At 48.4% G+C, this 17337-nt stretch overlaps 1 protein-coding gene across 2 annotated transcripts in view; it reads right to left on the reverse strand.

The window, feature by feature from the left end:
• Positions 1 to 2352, reverse strand: part of ISL2 (ISL LIM homeobox 2) — a 34778-nt gene extending 32426 nt beyond the window's left edge. For both annotated transcript variants that reach the window (XR_005059056.2, XM_017680764.3), the window contains exons 1-3: positions 2171 to 2352; positions 1173 to 1362; positions 632 to 894 (exon numbers count right to left, since the gene is read on the reverse strand). Coding sequence is in view for 1 of the 2 variants with exons in the window: in XM_017680764.3 (XP_017536253.2) it covers positions 632 to 894; positions 1173 to 1362; positions 2171 to 2228 (511 nt within the window). In the remaining variant the exon portion in view is untranslated. The remainder of the gene's footprint in view (positions 1 to 631; positions 895 to 1172; positions 1363 to 2170) is intronic.
• Positions 2353 to 17337: the final 14985 nt, after the last annotated feature.

The following is a 17337-nucleotide window of genomic DNA, read 5'->3' on the forward strand; positions in this document are numbered from 1 at the left end:
AGGACCCAGAAGTGTTTTCTATGGTCTCGGATCCGCCGGGCCTCCTCTCCCTGCCCACGGAGAAGCACTTGGCTAAGCTGTTCATCAAGCTGGTACTCAAAACACAAACACGGACACCCGCTCTTCGTTGGGTGACTGGCCTTGAGAGCCATCTTTGCCAGCAGGCTCCGAGCAGAGCCCAGGACCAAGCCCGGGAGGGGAGATGGATTACACACAGAGCCCAGGGGCACACCTATCTGTTCTCTGACAGTGAAACACACTGCTTGGAATTCCCAAGACGAGCTCCCCAGACAGGCTCCACTGCAGATTCCCTGCTGTCATTCGCCCCCCTGCTCCTTCCACCGTACCGCAAATATTCCCGATCACGGAGAAAAGAATTCTCCACAGTTCCCGCATGCTCACACACTCACACAATCCCTGCTCACAGCTGACCCACAGTTTTTCCCGGGGGGGCACACAAACACACTGAAGCCGTGTGTCTAGCACGCAGTTCTGCATTATACAGAAACACAATACAGCAGACACAATCTGGCAAACAGAACCACGCAGTGACAACTTTTCTTCTGAGTTCAAGCACTCTCCTGCACTCACATCGGGTTAGGAGGCCCAGGGCCTGGAACGCACGGCTTACCTGGCAGATGCAGGCCGCGGGCGCCCGGAAGCGGACCGGGGCTGCGCGGGCTGCCGGCGGCGGCGCGCTCGAGCAGGAGGCCATGGTCTGCGCGGCAGAGCAGCTCGTGCTCCCGCAGCGAGAACTCATCCCCGGGCAGCAGCTGGCGGCTGCACACGGAGCAGCGGAAGCACTCGATGTGGTACACGGTGTCCCGCGCCCGCATCACCAGATCGCTGCTGCTGAAGCCCACCTGGCACTTGGCGCACTTGATGCCGAACAGCCTGCGAGGCCCAAGGCGCAGGCAGTGTGAGCGTGGGGCCTGCGGCCGGCCTGGACTCCGGGGCTGCTGCTACCCGCTTGGGACACGAGTGCCCCAGACGTTTTGTGCGCGTAGGGAGGCTGCAGAGACCGGCCCGCGGGGAGTTCCCCCGTCCGGAGGCGCGCGGCTGTACGCGAGCGGGGCGGGGGAGGCCCTCTCCCCAGGCGCTCGGTCCGGCCACCATCCCTGAGCCCCGGTCCCAGAAGACAGCAGCAGCGCCCCGGCTCCCGGGAGCCTCACCTGACATAGTCCCGCTTGCAGTAGGTCTTCCCGTCTCTCACGAAGCACGTGCACGTCTCGTCCAGGTACTGGCTGCACTCGGCGCACTTGAGGCAGGCGGCGTGCCACTCGAGGTCGGGGGACACCCGGAGGATGAACTGGTCGTGGATCTGACTGCCGCAGCCCACGCACATGGCCGTCCCGGGCTTCTCTGCCAAGGAAGGGCGCCGAGCTCGCGTGAGGCCTGGCTGTCCGGCCCCCGCCATCCTCGGCCCCTCCGGCCCCAGCCCAACCTGCTCACCCTCGCGCTCTCTTTCAAGAACTGCGACCACAAGGAAAAGAAGTGGGCTTTCGAAAGGTTCAAACAATTGGAAAAGAAAATGCTTCTGAATTTGTGAAGGTTTTTTTGTCTCTTCCCCACCCCCGCCAAATCTTTTTTCGCTGTTAAATTCATTCGGACACAGTCGTTTTATCGATATACCTTATAACGAAAAGCTAGTGTGTAAGTGCAAGGAAAGAGCAAACAGGCATTTAGGCACTGCGGACGCCACCGCATCACTACCGAACGGTGATGTTCTGGCATTTCCGTCCTCACACTCCCCCTGCGGAGACTCCGCCAATCCCCGCAGACGTCAGCTCTCAGCGGACTCTGCTCTCATCCTCTCCGACAATTAGTTTAAATACCCCAGATCAAGCCAGAGAAATCTTCCTTGTTTGAAAGACCAGCAAGCAAGCGCACAACCCCACATCCCTAAATAAAACCTGATTGCCTTAGCGCAAAGCCGAAGCAGATTTCACAGCCTGAGGTCAGCCAGGCAGGCTTGAGAAGCGTTTAATCAAGTAACACAACAGAACTCCAAAGACTAAACAATTCTGCAGGAGAAATGCATTCTTGTTTTTTCTCCCGATGTTTTGTCAAATAGAAACCACTTGTAGAATCCGCTAAACATTCTTCTGCATTAGAAATATTGCATATTAAGCACACACACACGTACACACCCACACACAGAAAGACTTACTCTTGGAATGATCCCCCATAGCACCCAGAAAAGGATAATGAAAAATAATATCCACCATGCAGAAAAGAGATGTGTGCAAAGTGTGCGGTCAGGGGCAGAAGGACGAGGGTCGCGCGCCCAGCCCCAGCTCTTTGCTAACTAACTCCTCCTGCCCCGTGGAGTTGAAGGAGCAATTCCGCACCGGCCCGCACGCAGCATGACGTCAGCACGCACTCGCCCGGGGCCGGAGCTGGGGGCGGGACCGGCGCGTCACGAAGCTTCCCCAGAACCGCGGGGGACGCGGGGGGAGGTAATGGGGACTTGGTGCCTGAAGGGCGGGGTGTGTTGGGTGACGCGGGATTGGCTGCAAGGAAATGGGCAGATCCGGATTGGTTCGGAGTGAACAATAGAGCACAGCCCCCTCCCCCAAAATCTACAAGGATCCTCTTTCCGCCAGGGGGTCGGGTAATCCCGGCTGGACCTTGCGTCGCCGCCGAACTGGCTCCGCTGCTGTCGTAGCTCTGGGCTTCCTCGGGGACTTGCGTGGCTGTGTCCCCAGGCGCGGCCGAGCGTGGTGATGGACCCCTGGGGAGTGGAGGGGAACCTCTGCTTTAAATGCTCCCATCTTTCATAAATAAAAAGTACACTCTTTGGGGACAAGAGTTGGCAGGAAAAGGTGGTCTGCATGGACATTACCTTGACCGTCCAGCCGGGCACCTTTCCTCATGCGCCTTTGTTCCCGGGGTCCCAGCTAGAGAGAGAGGTTCGGGAGCCACCACCGGGGTTTGGGTGAACTCCTTTGGACGGCCCCACCCTCCCGCCTGTGGAAACTCCAAGCTGGAGCTTTAGGTGGGTAGTGACGGAGTGTAGAATCCGAAGACGCGCGCGGGGTCCCGATCCGAGCCCCGACTTGCAGCTGGGGGCCGGCGGGGGAGGGTTAATTTGACAGAGACTCACCCAACCGTTCCCCACCCAAATAGCACGATTCTCCAGGAACAATACTGGGGTCGAAAGGCTAAACAATCCTGCCCACTTTCAGAACCAACGGTTTCTATAAACTCTGCTGTTTCATTTCATAAACCAATTGCAAAGCAAATGACCAGAAACAAATGTGGCGCGCCGGGTGTTTTACTACCTATGCAGCGGCTTGCTGGTCCTTAGAAAACCCGCGACTTCTGAGCGGAGTCCAGGCATTTCTCTTTCAAAGAAATCGCTGTGGGTTTTGTTTGAAAGGGTTCAAAGACTGGCCCACGAATTATAAATAACATCCACCCGCCGACGGTGGCTGTTGTTGTTTTCCCATTAGAAGGTGTACCGAGAACCAGGTGCGCTCCCTCCCGCCTGGGCACAAGATGCCTCTCCGAGAATCCCGGACCCCGGCCGAGGGCGCGGCCCTTCTGCTAAAGACCTAAGGCCGGTTCGCCTCAAGCCCTGAGGTGTCGCCGGGAAACGGGTGCAGCCAAGGACGCGGGGAGAGGCTTAGCGGAGGGCGGGGGCCAGGCCCTCGGCGCCGACCGAAGTCCCCACTCGAGGATGGGCCGCCGCAGAGCTGGGGAGCGCGCATCCGCAGGCCCCCGGTTCCGCCGGTCTCGCCCGGCTTTCGACGGCCACTACCACGTTCAGAATGTCCGGTCTTCTCACCGGTCAGGTTCTTCGACGCAGCTTACCAGACGCTGTGCCAACACACCACTTACGGTGTCTTTGGCCACCAGCTCCCAAGCAGCGCTGACCCTGAGTGTGCATGGAGCAGATCGGGAGAATGCTGCGTTCGAATGAATGTGTCTATGTAAGTAAATGAAATTGAGAGGCGAGGGGAAGGCATCTGCGCGAGGGTCTGCACCAGGCCGCTCTGTGACCTCCGGAATCTTATTTACTTCCCTGTCCCTCAGTTTCCTCATCTATAAAAATGGAAGGGAAAAATAGTAGCTACCTTTACTATTGTAAGAATTAAGCTGTTCAAGGCGTAGAACCATGCCTGACACGTAGCAAGCCCGCGCAAATGCGTGTTAACTATGATCATCATTACGGCTTTAACTTCGTGTCAGAAGCCTCTGTGTTCCTGTGCCTTTCCTGTGTGGGGTCCTGTGTGTGCCCAGATGTGCAGGGGACCCCACCTGAGGATGTCTGTGTGTGGGCCATCTGATCATTTCTTTGCATGTTTCCATGTGTGCTTACTCTGTGTGTGTCTGCTGTGGAGATGGGGTATGGAAAAGTGGGGTCAGAGTGTACAGCCTGTGTACAGGTGGTGCCTGCGTATCTGGGTGCAGTCTCAGAATGTGGGGGGCAGGGCATGTGGTGAGTCAGCTGGAGTACTGAGTGAGGGTGTGTGCCTGGACCCCTTGGCTGGCCTGGCCTCCAGCACCCAACCAGGAGCAAATGAATCCATGACTCAGGGGTACAGGTGGTCAGGAGGGGCAGCTCCAGGCCAGACCCAGGCCCAGATTTTCAAGCTTTCCTGCAAGAGGAGAAATTCTTCCCAACTTCCCAGAAAAAACAACCTTTGAGCCTCTTCAACAGTTGGTGTTGGCAAAACTGGACAGCTACATGTAGGAGAATGAAACTGGACCATTGTCTAACCCCATACACAAGAGTAAATTCGAAATGGATCGAAGACCTGAATGTAAGTCATGAAACCATAAAACTCTTAGAAAAAGACATAGGCAAAAATCTCTTGGACATAAACATGAGCAACTTCTTCATGAACATATCTCCCTGGGCAAGGGAAACAAAAGCAAAAATGAACAAGTGGGATTATATCAAGCTGAAAAGCTTCTGTACAGTAAAGGACACCATCAATAGAACAAAAAGGCAACCTACAGTATGGGAGAAAATATTCATAAATGACAGGTCCGATCAAGGGTTGACACCCAAAATATACAAAGAGTTCCCACACCTCAACAAAAAAAAGCAAAAACTTCAATTAAAAAATAGGCAGAGGATCTGGACACTTCTCCAAAGAAGAAATTCAGATGGCCAACAGACACATGAAAAGATGCTCCACATTGCTTGTCATCAGAGAAATGCAAATTAAAACCACAATGAGATATCACCTCACACCAGTTAGGATGGCCACCATCCAAAAGACAAACAACAAGAAATGTTGGCGAGGCTGTGGAGAAAGGGGAACCCTCCTGCACTGCTGGTGGGAATGTAAATTAGTTCAACCATTGTGGAAAGCAGTATGGAGGTTCCTCAAAAAAGCTCAAAATAGAAAAACCATTTGACCCAGGAATTCCAATTCTAGGAATTTACCCTAAGAATGCAGCAGCCCAGTTTGAAAAAGACAGATGTATCCCTATGTTTATCGCAGCACTATTTACAACAGCCAAGAAATGGAAGCAACCTAAGTGTCCATCAGTAGATGAACAGATAAAGAAGATGTGGTACATATACACAATGGAATATTATTCAGCCATAAGAAGAAAACAGATCCTACCATTTGCAACAACATGGATGGAGCTAGAGGGTATTATGCTCAGTGAAATAAGCCAGGCGGAGAAAGACAAACACCAAATGATTTCACTCATATGTGGAGTATAAGAACAAAGAAAAAACTGAAAGAGCAAAATAGCAGCAGAATCACAGAACCCCAGGATGAACTAACAGTTACCAAAGGGAAAGAGGACAGGTGGGAGGGGAGGGATAAGAGCAGGGAAAAAAGAAAGGGGGCATCACGATTAGCATGTATAATGTGCTGGGGGGCACAGGGAGGGCTGTGCAACACAGAGAAGACAAGTAGTGATTTTACAGCATCTTATTATGCTTAAAGACAGTGACTGTAATGGGGGTTGTGGGAGGGACTTGGTGAAGGGCGGGGCCTAGTAAACATAATGTTTCTTATGTAATTGTAGATTAATGATACCAAAAAAAAAAACCTTTGAGACCATTTTAGGGAGATACGAGTGGGAGGGATGGTTGCCTCTCCTGAGACTCTGAGAAGCCATATCAAGAATCAGTATTTGTTCAGCCCCTACCATGTGCCAAACCTCTGTTACTAGCCTATCTGATCTTTATAGCAATGTGATAAGGTGCAGTATTAGACTCATTCAGTTCCAGAGGAAACTGACGCTTAGAGCGTCAACATAATTGCCTCTAGTCCAAGGGAAAGTCAGAGCCGGCATTCAAAGCCAGGCCTGCTTGGCACCATCTCCCTGCCCCTTTCGTTGTCACTGGAGACCCACGGGGCTGTGGCTCCACCACTCTCCCCCTTCACTTCTCTGGAGCTGTAAAACCAGGGTCCTATTTCAAGCTCCCTCCATGTGAGTCTCCTGGGTCACAGCCGCCCCTGGGAAACCAGTGCTGGCTTGGGAGAAGAGGAAACCTCTTCCCCTGGCACAGCCTCAGGGCGCCCCTGGGCCGGCTTTGCCCTGGTTCTCCATTTCCTGGCCACTCCAAGGGGCCCCTTCTGGAGGAGGCAGGAGCCCCACTGCTGCTCACAGTCCAGGCTGGACCCGTCCTTTCTGGGGCTTTAGAGCACACTCGGCCTTCCTGGGAGTTGAGCTCCATAGCTCTGCGTCATCCTCTAAAACTTGCACCAGCCGTGACCCTCCTTCTGGGAAGACTTCAGAAGCGCAGAGAAGACTCCCTGGGTTCCTTGTGTCCACATCTCTCCCGCCCCATTACTGCTGCCTTAAGCTCTGCTCACAGTTCCCCTAAAAGGTAGGCTCGTGAGTAAAGATCCTTGAGGAAGAACAGAAGGACATGGAGTCCTTCCACTGGATGACGGCAGCTCTTACCCGGAGAATAAGACCGGAGAGAAGGAGCAGGCGGCCCAGTCCCGGAGCCCCGGGGCTCGGAGGGGCCACCTCGGCGGCAGGTGCCCCGAACAAAGCAGCCTTTATTACTTTACAGTTAAGTTTAGTCGGTCTTCCCAGCCTTCATTTTTCCATCTTTCCTTCTAGAACTCCAGCACCAGGAAGCTGGGAGAGCCTTTGGAGACTTTCTCTCCCAGGCCTTTGTCTGACAGAGAAGCTGGCCGTGGGCAGCTGGCCACCCTTCCGCTGGCTGCCCATGCAAGCCTCGCTCCCGGCTGGGGCCCAGGCAGCTCCTGCCGGCCCGCACGTGCACACGCACACACACGTGCTCACGTGCGCTTCTTCCCCCAGTGACTGCCATCCTGCTCTCACCCCCTCGGGCGACCTTCACCTGCACAGAGATGAGTTCTCAGGGAATCACATATATTGGGAGGAAAGCTGGGCCTGACCCCTTCAGTCTCATCATCACAGTGGCTGGCATGCCAGGCCCTACCTCAGTGCCACCTTCGCATATCACCGCCCTCATCCCCACAGCAACCTTAAGGAGTTACTGTTGTTAAAAGTTGTTCCCGTTTCACTTATGAGGAAAGTGAGCCTTGAAGAAGCTAAGTAAGTTTTCCAGGCTTCATAGCTGGTGGGCAAGGGTTTAAAGTGGGCTCTCTGCCCCCAGGGCACTTTGCCCTGATTGCTCACCAGGGGATGCCACAGCACCGTGCCCACCCCACACCCGATAAGGAAGCTGTTGCTCGTGGCAGGAGAACTAATCCTCACCGTCAATATCAGGAAGGAAACTGAGCCCCAGTACGTAGGTGACAGAAATGGAGCTGGAGGTCGGGTCCCCGGATACAGGCCAGGGCCCTTCCTCCCAGAGTCCCTGAGGATGGGGTCCTGCCATGCCCTCCGGAGGACCAGGCCTCTCCTCTGGCCCCTGACTCCGTCCGCCTCCCCCTGCATGCCCACAGGCCTCCACTTTCCTCCCAAGGCAGTTGGAGGCGTTGCAGGACAGGCCAGAGAGGGCCTCAGCATGACCCCGTCACCCACCACAGCTTCTGAGAGCCCAGTTTTGACACGGGAGCTGGGCACCATGTTCTGAAGAAAGCAACTAAGGTCTGGGAAGGGGAAGAAAGTCGGCAAGTGAGGGCCAGAGCCCAGGCCCCCCGGCACCCAGGCCTGCTCTCTCCCAGGCTCTTTCGCCTCCCTCCCCCAACTGCCTTTGAGCAGACAGGCCCCCGAGGCGCTGCTGGGTTCCTCTCCCCCTTCCTCAGCCTCCGCACCTGATGCTCACGGAGCACCTGCTGCAGGCTGGGCAGTGGGCCTTGGGATGAGCAGTCACAGGCTCCTCTGAAAGCACAGGCTGCATCTAGGGCATCGAGGCGGATCTTATTTCCATCTTCCAGCAGCTCAGAACCGAGTAAGTCAATAACCTTCACAAGTTAATGCAACTAGTAAGAGGTGAGACTGAGACTGCAACCCATGTGCTCTCTCGTCCACGAGACTAGTTAGGAGCCTGTGCTGTCTGAGTCTGTTGAGACGGGCATGGTATCGCTTGTTCCTTCGTGACTTTGTTTGCAGTGGACATGGGCCAATCAGTGGGGTCACTACAGAAGGAAGAGGACAAGGAGCCCGTCTTTTAAACATATGGGAGCCTTTGCTTCTTCCCAGAACACACCCTGAAGGTGGCTGCAGGGATAATGGCAAGGCCTAGATCCTAAGGGGGTTGGGAGGGCACGGGAGGAGCTGTGCCTCCTGGCTTTGGGAATACTTGTATTTTTCCGATCTTTCCAGAAGGGGGAACCCTAGCCAACTCTGCGTGGCCTGGGAGTGGCTCTGCACAGACTGGCCCAAGGCCCTGGTGTTCCAGGCCGGCTTCTGCCGAGTCTGCAGCCTCCCCGGGCCTACCTCGTAGTGTTCGGGTTTCTCTTAGAACCACTCCTGCCCTTGCTGGCATCCAGGTATTGGGCAAAAGGAGAAAAAAAGGGAGGGAAAGAGGGAGAGACTGAGCTCCAAATGGAATAGATTCAGATTCATCAAACCAGGATGGGATGGTTGTTTTGCAGCAAGGCCAGACTCGTACCAAATGGGCCAGGCTTCAGGTGGGCCCTGGACGGGCAGGGTGCCCTTCACTGCAGCAGGCAGCGCAGTTAGAGGAGCAAGGAAGATGGCAGTAGGTAACAAGGGTTCCCTCCTTGACCAAACTCTAGCAGGGCTCCTCGGAGCCCTGTCCCGGCTTGGCCGCAGCCTCAGCCTCTAAGGACTTGGGCGACACTAACATTTTCTAACAGCTCAAGACTGCCTCTCTAAGACTGAGAAAACTCAAGGCTGCCAGAGGAATTCACTGTTGGTCCCCAGCCGACCCTGAGGACGGGCCCGTGTCCCAGGCTCTGTGGGAGGGAGGAGCCCGAGTCCGGACAAGCACCAGATGGGTGTCTAATGGACCGACCCCTGCTTTCTGCTTCTTGTAATCTTTCACTTCCCTGCCTCAACTGAGCCCCTACTCCTCTCGTCTCCCTTTTCTCTTATTCTCCGTTCGAAGTGCCCAATCACCCATGTGCACATCGAAGTTGCGTTCAGCTCCTGTGGACTCCTTTCGCTGTTGCAGATGGATGTCACTGGTTAAAGTCTGTCCTTGCCTTTGTTTACCTTTGACTATGAAGAAGGCTACAGTAGAGCCATGGCCTAGACGGTGACACAATGAAGGGGACACAGAAGAGGATGGTTAGAAAGGCTTCCTGGAGGTCCTGGCATCTCATCTAGGGCCTGTAGGAGGAGTATGAGTCTTCCAGGCAGAAGGAACAGGGAGAGGGAACAGTTTTGCAGACAGAGGGAAACTATGTGTGAGTCAAGCTCATTTTGGGGGAAATATGAGCAGTTGGGAGAAGCTGGAGCAGGAATTAATATGGAGAGCGGCACAAGCAAAGCCATAAGCACAAGGAGACCCCACAGCCACCCAAGGCAGGTTCACATGGCTGGATAGACGTGGAGGAAACAGCACAAGCGAATCTGGGTCAGACGGGGAGAACTCCCCATGGGCCAGGCCAAGGAGTTCTGAGGGCATTCTCTTGGCAAAGGGGAACTGTGCGGTCCTGTTGCGATGCTCAAGAGATTCAGAGGGAAAGTGGCACAAACATAGTTGTTCTGTGTACGGAAAGATTAACGTGTGGGTGAGTAAAGTGAGGCAAAAGGCAACAAGGACACGAATCAGGAGGAGATGGGGGCGAGGTGGGGGGAGGGTCAAAGGAAGAAGGTGTGCATGTGGATCTTGTGGTGGGCTCCTCACCCTCCCTAGAGACGGGCAGGTCGGGAGGAAGGCTGGGTTGGGAGAACGGGTGGGTAGTGATCAGTTCATCTCAACCATTTACATGGAGGAAGGTAAGATTTCGATTTGTAATCCAAGAGAAAAGAATACCACTCATCTGTGACTTACTTGTTAAATATACTGAAAAACACATCTGCAGTGAGATGCAGTCACCACTATTGCCAAGAACAATCCTGCTGTGTGAACTGTGTCATCCTGGGGAGGCAGAGTTCAGGTTTTCTCTGCTGGTCTACAGAGCTCCTGTGCCCAGCAGTGGGTGAATGTGGGCATGGAATTAGACCTGCCCTGACTCCTGTGGTCCTAGCATTTTCCTTTAGTAGTATTTCTAGATTCAAATTAGAGGAACTGTCAGCTGTCAGAGGTCAGTTTGAACTGAACGTTAATAATGCCTATTTTTTCATTTATTTCCCCACCAGGAAAACTGAAATATATTCTAATCTCCTGCATCCAGCACAATTGTGTGTGAGTTCAAGCTTTTGCAACCTTGGGGACTTTGTGTCCCTTTTACCAATCACAGAGGCTTTCCTTTATGATTCTGAAGCAAATGGAAAACAATTTATCATTTATCCTCAAAGGTGAGGGTGGCTCTTCATAAAGTATGTCATAATCTTTTAAAGGCTTTGAAGGCTGTCTTTTATTCTTTCTAGCACACATTCATAAGAAACTATGAATGTTTTTTTTCTCATAACAAGAAGCATAGACTCCTGTCCTATTTTGTCTATTCATCACCCTGAAACAAAGTAGAAATTATAAATCACACCAAATGCTTGGCTCTAGTCAAAACTCATCAACAGCAATTTTGCCAAAGAACATATAGAGGGTATCCTCTTTCACTGGAAAACATCTTCGAGGCTAGAGTTACCAGCGAACTCCAAAAATAGATAATAAATGAGATAATAGAATCTGGGTTGTCACCTCTTGTCCACTTGGATTATCTGATGGACAGATTGTGATTCATGTGATTGCGGATGGGGCATTAATCCGATTCAGAAGGGAACCCAGCAGATTTCATCTGCTCTGAATGTGTAATTGGTTTGGAGGCAGTAGCAAAGCAGCCTGAACAAGATTTTGCTGCGTCACCATGATGAGGTCTATTTTGATCAGCTTGAGTTATGGATGATATAAATTATTTATAGGCACTTTAGACATGCCTTACACTTGTAAAGACCTTCAGAACAAAATAATAACACTGCATTTGCTGTTGAAGGAATCTCATTCGGCTGAATTCCTAGTGCCTGCTACTTGCAAAAAGCAAGGGAGAAAAGAGTAAAGTCCAGTAGGTCTGTCATCAAGTACTGCCTGAACATTACGAAGGGAGCAGCTTTGAGCCAAACGAGCAGAGAAACCTGGCGGATGCACGCAGAATAGTCATGCCCTGACGGGTTTCGCTCCAGCTGGGGAGATGGACGTAGACTCAGGAAAGCACAGAAAGCAGTACGTGGTGGGGCTCAGATAAACCAGGCATGGAGAATTCCCCACGAGCTAGACAGGACTCACAAAGAGGGGGGTTGGGTTTTTAAGAGAGAAAAAGTTTCAAATGTGGCCTGTGAGTGTGGAGGGCGAGGGCTGGGGCCAGAGGCTAGTTTCCATGTGTGCACCGGGGTTGAGTGGAGGGGAGGGGAGCCTCTGTGTGCTGGTAACTGGCTGGCACTTCATATTTCTTGCTCCATCCTTGTGTATCACCAGAGTGCTTTGAGCTAATAGGAAGCCAGGTAAAAGTGGCATGAATAGGAAATGAGTTGGCTTGATCAACAAGCCCAGAAGCAGGGTAGATCTGCCGTTGGGTGACCCAGTAATTAAAAGATGTCATCAGCAGGTTCTTTCCATTTCTCTGCTCTGCTGCCCACAGACTCAGCTTCATTCCAAGGATGGCTCTTATGGTCACACTGTGGCTGCCACTGTACTCAGGGCCATACGCCTCCTTGTCGGCAACAAGTGGGAGGAGCTGGCTTCCTGGGGTTCTCACCAAACAGCAAGGAAATTTCTTTTTAGAATTCCCCAGAAAACCTCTTCTGTTCCATTGGCCCAGTTGGCTTAGATCTATCCATTCCTGAATCAGTTACTGACAAGGAATTCAGGGTTCCCTTTGACTCAGACTAATCAACACAGACACACCTCACCAGCGGGATTCTGATAAATGGTTAAGAACTCGTTTCCTGGGAAAGAAACTGCATATATACATATATGCTTATTATGAATTTTACTGATATAAAGGAAGTATAGCAAACAATTTTGTTATTAAACCATCATTGATACACAATCTTATCATGGTTTCACAATAACAACACAGTGGTTTCAACATCCACCCATACTGTCAAGTCCTCACCACCTCTGTTGTGGTCAGTCTATCAGCATAGTAAGATGTTACAGAGTCATTAATTGTCTTCTCCATTATAACAAACAGTTTACAAAAAATAATAAAATATGCAATACTCTGTATTATAAATTCCACACAGCCAATTCTTACAGAATACTTTCATTGATTTTTGCCAAACTCTTGCTAATTTGTGATTGTAAAACTATCTTTCCTATCATCTAACAATAAACAATTATAAAAATATACTAGAATTAGCATTTTTTAGACTAATATAACTTATTATTTACTGCCACTAATTATTTATTTATTTTTATTTTGGTATCATTAATCTGCAATGACATGAGGAACATTATGTTTACTAGACTCCCCAGTCACGAAGTCCCCCCCACATACTCCATTACACTCACTGTCCATCAGCATAGTAAGATGCTATAGAGTCACCACTTGTCCTCTCTGTGTTGTGCAGCCCTCCCTGTGCACCCACCACATTATACATGCTAATCATAAGGCCCCCTTTCTTCCCCCCACCCTTATCCCTCCCTTCCAACACATCCTCCCCAGTCCCTTTCCCTTTGGTAACTGTTAGTCCATTCTTGGGTTCTGTGAGTCTGCTGCTGTTTTGTTCCTTCAGTTTTTTTATTTTGTTCTTATGCTCCACAGATGAGTGAAATCATTTGGTACTTGTCTTTCTCCGCCTGGCTTATTTCACTGAGCATAATACCCTCTAGCTCCACCCATGTTGTTGCAAATGGTAGGATTTATTTTCTTCTTATGGCTGAATAATATTCCATTGTGTATATGTACCACATCTTCTTTATCCATTCATCTACTGATGGACACTTAGGTTGCTTCTATTTCTTGGCTATTTTAAAGTGCTGAGATAAACATAGGGTGCAACTGTCTTTTTCAAACTGGGCTACTGCATTGTTAGGGTAAATTCCTAGGAGTGGAATTCCTGGGTCAACTGGTATTTCTATTTTTAGTTTTTTGAGGAACCTCCATACTGCTTTCCACAATGGTTGAACTAATTTACATTCCCACCAGCGGTGTAGGAGGGTTCCCCCTTCTCCACAACCTCACCAACATTTGTTGTTGTTTGTCTTTTGGATGGTGACGATCCTTACTGGTGTGGGGTGATATCTCACTGTGGTTTTAATTTGCATTTCTCTGATGACTAGCGATGTGGAGCATCTTTTCATGTGTCTGTTGGCCATCTGAATTTCTTCTTTGGAGAAGTGTCCAGATCCTCTGCCCATTTTTTAATTGGAGTTTTTGCTTTTTGTTTGTTGAGGTGTGTGAACTCTTTATATATTTTCGATGTCAACCCTTTATCAGATCTGTCATTTATGAATATTTTCTCCCATACTGTAGGGTACCTTTCTGTTCTATTCATGGTGTCCTTTGCTGTACAGAAGATTTTCAGCTTGATATAGTCCCACTTGTTCATTTTTGCTTTTGTTTCTCTTGTCTGGGGAGATATGTTCATGAAGAAGTTGCTCATGTTTATGTTCAAGAGATTTTTGCCTGTTTTTCTCTAAGAGTTTTATGATTTCATGACTTACATTCAGGTGTTTGATCTATTTCAAATTTACTTTTGTGTATGGGGTTAGATAGTGATCCAGTTTCATTCTCTTGCATGTAGCTGTCCAGTTTTGCCAACACCAGCTGTTGAAAAGACTGTCATTTCCCCATTGTATGTCCATGGCTCCTTTATCTTATATTAATTGACCATATATGTTTGGGTTAATATCTGGACTCTCTATTCAGTTCCACTGGTCTGTGGGTCTGTTCTTGTGCCAGTACCAAATTGTCTTGATTACTGTGGCTTTGTACTAGAGCTTGAAGTTGGGGAGTGTAATTTCCTTTGCTTTATTCTTCTTTCTCAGAATTGCTTTGGCTATTCGGGGTCTTTTTTGGTTCCATATGAATTTTAGGATGATTTTCTCTAGTTCGTTGAAGAATGCTGTTGGTATTTTGATAGGAATTGTATTGAACCTATAGATTGCTTTAGGCAGGATGGCCATTTTGACAATATTAATTCTTCCTATCCATGAGCATGGGATATGTTTCCATTTATTTTTATCTTTTTTAATTTCTCTCATGAGTGTCTTGTACTTTATAGAGTATAGGTCTTTCACTTCCTTGGTTAGGTTTATTCCTAGGTATTTTATTCTCTTTAATGCAACTGTAACTGGAATTGTTTTCCAAATTTCTCTCTCTGCTAGTTCATTGTTAGTGTATAGGAATGACATAGATTTCTGTGTATTAATTTTGTGTCCTGCAACTTTTCTGAATTCAATTATTATATCTAGGGGTTTTGGAATGGATTCTTTAGGGGTTTTATGTACAGTATCACGTGATCTGCAAACAGGGACAGTTTAACTTCTTCCTTGACAATCTGGATGCCTTTTATTTCTTCGTGTTGTCTGATTGCCGTGGCAATGTATTTAGACTCTTTTCTTTTTTCTTGATATGTTTGGCTAGGGGTTTATCTATTTTGTTTATTTTCACGAAGAACTAACTCTTGCTTTCATTGATTCTTTCTATTGTTTTATTCTTCTCAATTTTATTTCTGCTCTAGTCGTTATTATGTCCCTCCTTTTACTGACTTTTGGCCTCATTTGTTCTTCTTTTTCCAGTTTCATTAATTGTGAGTTTAGACTGCTCATATGGGATTGTTCTTCTTCCTGACGTAGGCCTGTATTGCGACATACTTTCCTCTTAGCACAGCCTTGACTGCATCCCACAGATTTTTGCAGTGTTGAATTATTGTTGTCATTTGTCTCCATATATTGCTTTATCTATGCTTTTATTTGGTCATTCATCCATGGGTTATTTAGGAGCATTTTGTGAAGCCTCCATGTGTTTGGGATTTTTCATTTTCTTTGCATGATTTATTTCTAGATTCATACCTTTGTGGTCTGAGAAACTGGTTGGTACAATCTCAATCTTTTTGAATTTATTGAGGCTCTTTTTGTGGCCTAGTATATGATCTATTCTTGAAAATAATCCATGTGCACTTGGGAAGAATGTGTATTGTGCTGCTTTTGGGTGTAGAGTTCTGTAGATGTCTGTTAGGCCCATCTGTTCTAGTGTGTTGTTCAGTGCCTCTGTGTCCTTCCTTATCTTCTGCCTGGTGGATCTATCCTTTGGAGTGAGTGGAGTGTTGAAGTCTCCCAGAATGAATGCAGTGCCTTCTATTTCCCCTGTTAATTCTGTTAGTATTTGTTTCACATATGTAGGTGCTCCTATGTTGGGAGCATAGATATTTATAATGGTTATATCCTCTTGTTGGATTGACCCCTTTGTCATTATGTAATGTCCTTCTCTGTCTCTTGTAACTTTCTTTGTTTTGAAGGCTATTTTGTCTGGTACAATTACTGCAACTCCTGCTTTTTTCTCTCTATTAGTTGCATGAAATACCTTTTTCAATCCTTTCACTTTTAGTCTGTGTATGTCTTTGGATTTAAAATTAGTCTCTTGTATGCAGCATATAGATGGGTTTTCTTTTTTTATCTATCCAGTGACTCTGTGTCTTTTGATTGGTTCATTCAGTCCATTTACACTTAGGGTGATTATCGACAGGTATGTACTTATTGCCATTGCAGCCTTTAGATCCGTGCTTACCAAAGGTTCAAGGTTAACTTCCTTACTATCTAATAGTCTTACTTAACTCACTTAATATGTTATTACAAACACAATCTAAAGGTTCTCTTCTGTTTCTCCTCCTTTTTTTCCTCCTCCATTCTTTATATATTAGGTATCATATTCTGTACTCTTTGTCTATCCCTTGATTGACTTTGGGGATAGTTAATTTAATTTTGCATTTGCTTAGTATTTAGCTGTCCTACTTTCTTTACTGTGGTTTTATTACATCTGGTGACAACCTTAGGAAGACTTCCATCTATAGGAGTCCCTCTAAAATAGACTTTAGAGGTGGTTTGAGGGAGGTAAATTCTCTCAGCTTTTGCTTATCTGGAAATTGTTTAAACCCTCCCTCAAATTTAAATGATAATCTTGCTGGATAAAGTAATCTTGGTTCCAGGCCCTTCTGTTTCATTGCATTAAATACATCATGTCACTCCCTTCTGGCCTGTAAGGTTTCTGCTGAGAAGTCTGACGTTAGCCTGATGGGCTTTCCTTTGTATGTGATCTTATTTCTGTCTCTGGCTGCTTTTAACAGTCTGTCCTCATCCTTGATCTTTGCCATTTTAATTACCATGTGTCTTGTTGTTGTCCTCCTTGGGTCCCTTGTGTTGGGGGATCTGTGGATCTCCATGGCCTAAGAGACTATCAGCTTCCCCACACTGGGGAAGTTTTCAGCAACTACCTCCTCAAAGACACTTTCTATCCCTTTTTCCCTCTCGTCTTCTTCTGCTGTCCCTATAATGTGAATATTGTTCCGCTTGGATTGGTCACACAGTTCTCTCAACAGTCTTTCATTCTTAGAGATCCTTTTTTCTCTCTTCTTTGGACTCCTCTAGTTTCTATTTCATTTCTTGTCTCCTCCACTATACCCAATCTGCTTTTAATACCCTCCATTGTGCTCTTCAATGATTGGATTTCTGACCTGAATTCATTCCTGAGTTCTTGAATATCTTTCCGTACCTCCATTAGCATTTTTACTTTGAACTCCCTTTCAGGAAGAGTCATGAGTTCCATGCCATCTTTCTCAGGAGTCATATTAATTTTACTCTGAAAAAGGTTCCTTTGGCATTTTGTATTTGCATATGGCTCCCTCTAGTGCCCAAAGGCTCTACTCTCTGGACCTGCTCAGCCCCTGAAGCAATGTCTGGTGTCC

This window comes from Manis javanica, chromosome 8 (genome assembly GCF_040802235.1).
Source record: "Manis javanica isolate MJ-LG chromosome 8, MJ_LKY, whole genome shotgun sequence".
Classification (NCBI taxonomy): Eukaryota; Metazoa; Chordata; class Mammalia; order Pholidota; family Manidae; genus Manis; species Manis javanica.